This window comes from Branchiostoma floridae, unplaced genomic scaffold, assembly GCF_000003815.2.
Source record: "Branchiostoma floridae strain S238N-H82 unplaced genomic scaffold, Bfl_VNyyK Sc7u5tJ_458, whole genome shotgun sequence".
NCBI lineage: Eukaryota > Metazoa > Chordata > Leptocardii > Amphioxiformes > Branchiostomatidae > Branchiostoma > Branchiostoma floridae.
In genome coordinates, this window is record NW_023365866.1 from 13,231 (window position 1) to 22,239 (window position 9,009).

The 9,009-nt window shown below is 44.2% G+C and overlaps 2 protein-coding genes across 2 annotated transcripts; both read right to left on the bottom strand.

Annotated features, from left to right (window-relative positions):
* Nucleotides 1-1,507: 1,507 nt before the first annotated feature.
* LOC118408847 (probable ATP-dependent RNA helicase vasa-like) lies at nucleotides 1,508-2,731 on the bottom strand. The gene has a single exon (XM_035809705.1). The coding sequence runs from the start codon at nucleotides 2,464-2,466 to the stop codon at nucleotides 2,128-2,130; it is 339 nt and encodes a 112-aa protein (XP_035665598.1). The 5' UTR covers nucleotides 2,467-2,731; the 3' UTR covers nucleotides 1,508-2,127.
* Nucleotides 2,732-4,267: 1,536 nt separating this feature from the next.
* Nucleotides 4,268-8,396, bottom strand: LOC118408845 (platelet glycoprotein Ib alpha chain-like). The gene is made up of 4 exons (XM_035809704.1): nucleotides 8,175-8,396; nucleotides 7,642-7,952; nucleotides 7,352-7,427; nucleotides 4,268-7,191 (listed from the first exon to the last, which is right to left on the bottom strand). The coding sequence occupies exons 2-4, from the start codon at nucleotides 7,950-7,952 to the stop codon at nucleotides 7,183-7,185; spliced, it is 396 nt and encodes a 131-aa protein (XP_035665597.1). The 5' UTR covers nucleotides 8,175-8,396; the 3' UTR covers nucleotides 4,268-7,182.
* Nucleotides 8,397-9,009: the final 613 nt, after the last annotated feature.

Sequence of the window (9,009 nt, forward strand, 5' to 3'; positions counted from 1 at the left end):
GCCTGTGACTCTAGAGTCAAATGATCATTGTTTAGGCACAAGGTATCTCGTCCAGGTGTGGCAGATTTAATGCCTTAACTGTCTCTAACATGATTGAGTAGGTTAAACTATTGATCTCCAATCTGTCTGCGTCGATTGCTTTTAGGATTTCTAAAACTAAATTTGAATATTTCACTTTGTTGATTTTTCTAATCACTTCTGGATTCAAGCAAAGACGTAGTCACTGATTGGATAGTATCTGTCATATAGGAGTTGGTAAGAGCATTACTCTCTCCTTTGGTTGAGGGGACAATAAGGGTTTTCTGCTTGTGTTGCAGGACAGGGATAGTGTGCCCGGTGATGTTTGTTACGGCATAGAAGAGGCAATCAAGGGTTGGTGACGAGAAATCTCCATATTATCTCGTATAGTACATAAGTCCGGAAACCTTGCCCGGACGACCCACCTCACCTCCTTGGGATAGATGTACGTCAGAGTGTTCCTTCCGGCGGCCCTGCTGCCAGTCCCCATAGATTGGTCAGAGCCGAACTGGAGAGCAGAAACGAAAATTGGGTAAAGTTCACAGGTAGCTTGACTTTTATATTACAAGAGGCAGATTTTCTGTAGCGTGAGTTATATGATTCTGAAAGGTTTATATTTGGGACATTCACTTTCGGCCGAAATGCTTTAAATACATGAAATCGCAGTTCTCTACACTAGTAACTAAAGCTTCAAAATTGCAGCTCGTTTTTGTCTTCTATTGATAAAATTTTGCAGCCTACGAGAGACTTCAAAATATCCTTCAGGTGAATGATTGTTCTTCAGTTCTGTTGCTGTTTGTATAAAGTTTTCTTCATCCTTCTTACAACCCAGACGTCTGGCATGAAGATACACAGACTGCAAGTAATGAAATGTACAGGAGCTGCGGTACCAAAGACTTTTTCAAGAGCAACCCAATTGGCACCCCCTTCATGACACATGAATCCTTTAGGATTGAAAATAAAGGGTTTGTTTTGGGTAATAGATTGTAGTGCCTCATTGAACAGTGTCAAGAGGAAAACTATAGATTCTGTATCTTCCTCTCCTTGTATCTCTGATGTTGCTAGCTTGACAATCTTAACGAAGCAATTTTGAAGTATTTGTTGTCTTTGAAGTATTTGTTGAAAAACGGCATGTGATTTACCACAACCGTTACCATATCCTCTCTCATAGAGGAGCGGTCTTCTTTACTTGGCGAAAACTCCTGGAGGGGAACAGCCAGTATGTCAGCTATGGGTTGGTCATCCGGTAGGTCTTGTACGCATGTACAAAATGGTGATCCCTGTGGCTATTTTTGGGAGGTTTTATGGCGGACCTCTTGGCGTATGTCTACATTAATCCGGAAATAAGCGCACATGCTTTTTGAGGTTCAATAGAGGTGAGGAGGTCATAAGGGTCGGGAGGGGGAGATGTGGCCACCTCCTCCTCTTTGTGCTCCGGGATGAGTCCCTGTTCCCGTTCCTGCCCATGAAAATCTGATACCGTGAAAGCTTTTAAACGGATCCATAAGAAGTACCCACTTCTTCTTCAAATTAAATAAAAAGTGATCCTACACATTAAATAATAAACCAGAAAAAGGACTTGCATGACAAGTGAAGCATACGATATTTCATCTAGTGATTTGTATTTTTTAGTGATCATGTAGCGAAATTGCGGAGTACTATGCGCGTGCAGACACCTTTTGGATTAAAAATTTAACGGCGAGTGCGCCGTTCCTGACATCCGTATATTCCGCCAGACATAACTTACCTTGACTGCTTCAACCATATCGGCGGATTGCGGCAATATCGGGAAAAATGTGTCTAGATCGGGCATAAAGCTATGTGTAAACACAACCATCTTGTTCAGTTGAACACACAAACAAAACAACACTCGCACACATGTATAGGATAGCGATACCAGGACTTTATTCAAAGGTGTTGATGATGACCTCCAAGTCTTATTATCATGTGTCCGGTTCCTCGTTTTTCCAATTTTGTCTGCGTTCACACTATTAGTACTACGTCTACATCTATCCATCTGATCTACATGTCCGTATGCCTTGACCAGCCTTATCTCTCCTCGCGTGACATGCTGTTACACTTCCTTTTTGTTTTTCCTTTCCCGTCTTGTTATGGTCTACCGCCTCTGGCCAGACTGGGGGTGGGGCAGTCCTTGATGTGATGGCCCGTCTCATTGCAGTTGAAGCATCTTCCCCTCGGGCCATCCCTTCGGTAGTTGGGGCCGCCGGACCTGAAAGGCCGGCCCTTGCCCTGCCTCCCACCAAACCCTCCCCCGGAGACGTTGTTTCGGGGAGCTATAGAGGCACCGGCCCTTGACCCCATGCCTGGTCGTGATGGCATCCAGGCTGGGGTGGGGGGCATATGCATGGCCTTCTCTGCTCGCCGCAGCTCCACCCGAGCCTTCTCCGCCTCCTCTGCGAAACGGAGCTCCTCTTTCGTCATCAGCATCTTTCCTACATATTTCCCTACGGTCGGGCTGGCGGCTGTGCCCGCAAAGAAAACCTGCACCTCTTTAAACCGCCCCAGCCTCTTGTGGCCAGCCTCCTTAGCCGCCCTCACCAGCCTCCTCACGGCCGTTTGAAGCCTGGCCTAATACAGATGGATAAACGGGTCCTGTCACCTGTGGTTCTCTGCTAGCAGTCTTGTCTATGGCCACTCCAAGCCGGTTATAGTCCAATTAAACATTTCATTCTGTGTACCTGAAGAAATAATGCGCGTGTATGTTATAATGCCATGTGTTTAACGCATTGCATATGCATTACTTGCTTGTGCTACATAGATTATGGATAGATATCCTGTAATGAATTAGAAATTGTTATATATCAATAACTATACTCAAGATACCATACTGGAGTCACTACCAACTATACTCTTGGTAACCACACTATAGTATAGCATATAGCATCACTTTTGCAACAGTTTATTCAACGTTACCACATTAGTGTCTTTCCTAGAATTATACTCGAGGATACTGTCACAGGTTCCCCCAATTGAAAGATACAGAGACGGCTTGCAGTTCACGCTTCTTTATTCCACTCTGTCCGAGATGTTTACAATCTTCCCTAATCCAGACTCCTTCTTCTCCGTACCTCCAGTCCTTCTTCCCTGGATCCCTAAACCAGACTGCCTCCTATATATACTACCTCTGTCAGTACCTACGTCTGTGAGTGCTGAAATCCACACTTTCAAGTCCTTTCTCCACATGTCTTTATAAATGAAATGAATAAAATGTCTACATTGCGAGTGTGGCATTTCCACGCATGACGGGAGCAACGGGAGCATGCATTGTTATGTCCGTAGCAGTCCGGCCCGAGACACGGAGTGAGACCTCTTGTAGGTAGCCTGGGTACCATACCATCGGAGGCGCTCGATATGCTCTTCGGTGCTGTAGGCTTAGCGGGCCCGTGCAGTTAATTAGTGCTGGCCGGGGAGTTTTTACGGGGTTTTTGAGAAGATAAGTGGATTAGCTGCAAACTACTTTTGAACAAATTCCAACATGCTATCTATATCCAACTGTTCATCGAAAACTTTGCGTACTATATCTACAATGACTTGGGCTTGGTCTCCACTGAACACAGGAAGGTGTGAATGCACATAGGCTGGCGAGAATATGTATTCGCAGTGGTCAAGCACATGTTTGATAAGATCATGTGAAAATCCAGTAGTGAGGTCCAAGGAAATGAGCAGTTTAGAGTTACTGTGAACTAGAGAATCACGGTACTCATACAGGGCCTCTCTGAGAATGTCCCTTTGATGGTCACTGACACTTCTTTTCAGGGTTGGCTCTGTTTCCTCTGCTTCTACCTTACGTTCAGTACTTGGTAGTGGCTCTTTACACTTTGAGGAATCACACTGACATGTTTTGTGACAGTTAGAACAACACAAGTGTCCAGGATCAACGGATTTGGTCGTTGGTTTTGCCTGAAATCTATCATATAACCAAAAAAAATGAGTAGTGCAATGCATTACATACTAGTACTGAGTAGTCAATGACGCTTTGTGTAATACACGATAGTAACTATTACTAGTGTAAGTAACAAGCTGTTCTAAGGTTTTCCTTTTATCCTACGAATATTTTTTACAACAGATATATCAATCTTTCACATACATACCTGGTCACTTTCACGTTCTTCGATGATTCGATGAGTCGGTCAAAGAGAATGGTCTTTGGTGTCCAGACCATGTTTGTCCAGCTCGCTCCTAAGCTGTAAACACTAAGTCCTCTAGGGTTCCACCTGTCCTGGAGCACAGCCTTCAGGTCCAGCTTGGAAAACAACGCCTCCAGTCTGTTTGGCTGACAAGGTGAACCGTGTAACTTGTTTAATCACACAGATACTTTGTTCAGAAATCTAAATGATGGAAATGTAAATGAGAGAGATTTAATGAAAAGCGCAGAAAATGTAGAAATTTTCCAGCTTGACACCAGATTACAACACTGAATTCAAACTAGCATTGAATTTCCTGATTGAAGAATTTTCCTTTTAAGACAAGAATGCGCCAACAAAACCTTTTCATGGGTCAATATAGACTGTTGCCAGGACATCCCCAGTGCCTTGTAGTAGAGAATCTTCTTTATCTCAAAGCGGTAACGAAGTTCTGCAGCTGTAGACCTAATGCATGTTTCACTCTGGCAACAGTCAAGTAGAGTCAAGTAGGCAACATTGCTAACAACCATCGACCTGCTGCACATATGATCACCTCCCCGTGTTAAATACGATCACGTGGAACCGGTTGTTGAAGCTGGATCGGTTGAATTTATTCAAACACTTTCTGAGAATTATCCCTTTTCATATACATTGTACAAATAAAATATTGACTCACAAATATGATTTTGTTTCACATGTGAAGTAATGAATATTTGTAGTGAAGTACATAAATGTGATGATTATTTGTAGTGCTGTACACTAACCTTCCAAACTTTCCCAGCCAAACTCGACCATACATTCATACAGGAGTAGTGCATTGGTGTCCTTTACCAGGAATTCTTTGTAGGCGTTGTGGCAATGAAGACCTCTCCGAGGTCGTGTACGCGTCGTGTGGGGTGTTTGCTCGTCGGAAGGGAATTGCAGAACAGTTACAACTTTCTCCACAACATCATGGAAATGTATACTATGTACCTGAGTCATCTTGTTAGTTAGGGCACTAACTAGTAAGGCCTTGGCCTTGGTCGCCTATGGTAGGCAGCGAAGCATTCTGGATGCATTCCTGTATTACACCCTGTACACTGAAAGACATTTTGGGACCAAGGGTCATGTCCTGTCACACAATCACACATTTTGTTAGGGGGTAGATATTGCAGGCCATGGCCATGTAGATGATTGAGCTTCTGCTTGCACCGGGTCTGCAATCTCCAGCCGTGGATTGTTTGCCGAATTTCAAAGACTGGCCATGCATTGAGAAATAACAGTTTAACTTTATATTTTGAAATTGTTTTTTTTCTGGTGTATGGTTGCAAGTAAATAATACAATCTACTTTATAGAGTATTTGGGAAACATTTCAAAGTGCAAGTAATGACTCACCGCAACTGAGTTGTAAAAGGCGTTCCATCCTGATGGTTTTTGATGGACTTTGGTTGCGCTTCTGATCCCGTCAACGGAACAGCAACTTCTACAGCCTGAACTTCTGCAACACGTGATTGATCTTCCTCTGACGCCATGTTTGCATGTGTTCCAGAAATGCGATTTCCCACAATTCTAAGAATTATTCCGAGAAGTTACGTAAATAACTTCACGAACACGTCGCGAGTATTCGGAATTCGCTCGGAAATGGCATCGTCCGTTATTAAGGCAACGAGCGTTCAAAAATATGGCAACGACGGTTCTCGAAGGCAACGACGGTTCTCGAAGGCAACGACGGTTTACGAAACGGAAATCTGCATCGCCGTTTAATGCTAATCTTGCCAGGTGGGGCATAGTCACCTACTAGAGATTCTACTATTGTACCTTTGTTGTCCATTTCATGGTGCGCCTTTCTGTCAAGCACAGATGGGCAAATTGGCAAACACACCAAAACTGTTGGTTCCCGGCATGCATATGAGGGGTCTGCTGCCTACCGAAGCTCCACAGATGTAGGGAATTCTGTATTCGTTGGTGCCCACTGCACTGCATTGTAGGCATCAACAACATTAAGTTTTGTGTTGGTTGTCTCCAGTTGTTTGGACAGCTTGATTGTAATGGCCTGACCGTCGGTGGACACATACAAGAACAAACCTTAAGATTTTAATTCACAAGAGGAGTCACCACATCAATACCGGTACCAGCAATTAAATCGGAAGTTGGACAGATCAGGTCTTGGTGACACAAACACTATATCCAATACTTAAATTTTGCTCCGTTCAGCACTTCGTCTGCTTCCCGGACAGTAGCGTCGGCTCTGGTGATAGCTAAGCTAGGAGGATTATACCCTAGCAACCATTGACTGTGACAAGTCTTCTTTTCGATTGGATAAGTTTACTTCGCTGTCGTATGACCTGTCTCTCGAGGCGGGTCGTCGGTAGGGTCACCACCGCCTGGGTGGTTATTTATTACATTTTAGATATGCCTTTGGAGGTCCTCTAGCACAGAAGGGAGACCCACAGCAAACTTGTGGAAACTTTGTCTGAGTGTCGGTCGGTGTCTTGCTGTGAGGAATGCCCTTCCAGCCGCTAGGATTGAGCTGTCTTCCCTTACCCGGTACCGTATCTGATGTAGCCTGGGAACCTCCTCGGAGGGCACGTCAGAAGGATACCATTTCCCTGAACTGCCTAAATAAGTGAAGAATAACCTTGTCAGTGACTAATAGCTTTTCAGTTCGTACATACATTGTAACATATCCCGTACACACATTAGTCTGATGACTAGATGACATGTAGCATATTGCATAGAGAAAGCACAAAAAAAAAGCATTTGAACCTTGTTAAGTACTAGTATGCCTTATTGAGTTAACAAATTCTTAGGTCAATCATTGGTGAACTTTAAACAACCAGGTAAATACTCACAAAACAAGCTTCCTCCACCACTGCTTGAATTCTTTGAAAGTCACTGCCTGCCCAGCTGTCTTGTGGTGGAGAATGGAGAAGAAGCATTCCACGTCATCAGTTGTGCCCGCACGCGGATGCTCTGGGCCAAAGACAGGGTTGAGCAGACGTCTAGCCTCTTAGCTTTCGATATTACTTGTGATGCCGATCAGCTGTCCTGCAAAACCAGTTACAACATTGTGTAATCATCTCAAGAATTCTGGTATATCTATACAATAATGATAAATTTGTTATATGTCATATCTATCTAATGTTTAACATGTATGAATTATACCTGAGATTGGGCTGAATAATATTGATGATTATTTATATCTTACCATGGGTGCCTGATGCCCCTCCCGCTGGCTCCATGGTTGGAAGTGGCGGAGTTGGAAGTGGCGGGGTCTTGCGTGGCTAGACAAGGGTATAATACAACTTATGAGTAGTCAATTTTGACAAGCATTCTACTTTTAGTGTGAAAATACAAAGTGCTAATTATCTAAAAAATATCTGAAACTAGCCATACAAAAATACAATGGTGGACAGTCCATCTTGCCTATTGGAATTATATTAGGGTCTGAGAAAATACAGTACTCATATATCTCAGTAAGTATAGATAATATCTTACCTTTTTTGCCCCAGTAGACCTGGGGGCAGAGTTGTCTCCATCTGATCCAGTGGTGTCGTGGTCTCCATCTGATTCAGTGGTGTCGTGGTCTCCATCTGAGTCAGTGGTGTCGTGGTCTCCATCTGAGTCAGTGGTGTCGTGGTCTCCATCTGAGTCAGTGGTGTCGTGGTCTCCATCTGAGTCAGTGGTGTCGTGGTCTCCATCTGAGTCAGTGGTGTCGTGGTCTCCATCTGAGTCAGTGGTGTCGTGGTCTCCATCTGAGTCAGTGGTGTCGTGGTCTCCATCTGAGTCAGTGGTGTCGTGGTCTCCATCTGAGTCAGTGGTATATATAATATATATATATGTTTATTTATATATATTTGCGCCATTTCTCGACACGACGGAAGAGAGAGGTGTGACACGCCAAAGTCAAAAATGTCTTAAGTCTTCGCTTATTCTTCAGTGACCTAAACACACACAAACACAAGCACAAACCAAACAGGTGGTTTACATTTGATACGTATACATCTATCAAAGCTTTAAAGAATTCTTACATGGGCATCCTGAGCTGCACCCTCCTCCAACTTTAGCCTAGGGTATTTTGCCACCAGCCGGATGGCGATGTGTTCCAGCTCAAAGTTAGTAGGGACCTTGAGGGTTGCAAGGTCTGTCTCACCTGCATCATTAGGGTCACTTGGTCCTGGACCACATGTTTCAGTGTGGTGGCAGTCACAGGACCTTCGCCCTCAAGGATCGGCATTTCTACGAGGGTGAAGAGGGCTGGTGGAGGCAGGGACAGTCGGGCTGTGCCACGTTCCGTCCCTGAATAGGCACGGAACGTGGCAGGCACGGGTTGGGGCACGACACAGCTGGTCTTGGGTTGACTCGTTGGTTTGGTACAGGCAGCTGGCCTTTGATTGGGTAAACGCGGAGTGTTCTGGCTACGTACCGCAGCATTCCCCGAGCTTGTGGTTCGTTAGAGGCTGTCGGAACCAGCTTCTGTAATTGTAAACGCTATCTTTGCCTGTTGGCCATGAGGTACTAGCACTGTTGTAGTAGTAGTTTGGCTCTTGCTATTGGGTGTTTCCATATCCTTGCCTATTCTGTTTGCTTGTGATGGTACCATGCATGCTCCGTGTGTTGGCATTGTTACCCTGCATTGACAACAAGCTATAGGAAAGAAGATACATAAACCATCATAAGTGACTGTCTTAGACATACTGTAACTGTGAGCAGTGAACAGGGTAGGGCTACCAGATGTATGGGATTGAATGTGATTGTTTGAAATTCTTGATTTGATCTTGTGTACAATGAAAGGTACACACAGCAGTAATTTTTGTGTCCAATATTGACGTATAGTTTTTTCCCCAATTAATATGATAGGAAGAC

Bases quoted from the DNA above. Each gene is read 5' to 3' on its own strand.
- LOC118408847 (XM_035809705.1), bottom strand. From the start codon at position 2,466: ATGCTGATGACGAAAGAGGAGCTCCGTTTCGCAGAGGAGGCGGAGAAG.
- LOC118408845 (XM_035809704.1), bottom strand. From the start codon at position 7,952: ATGGAGACCACGACACCACTGACTCAGATGGAGACCACGACACCACTG. The intron at 7,428-7,641 runs GTAAGATATTAT...ACCCTTGTCTAG, and splicing joins GGTCTACTGGGGCAAAAAAG to CCACGCAAGACCCCGCCACT.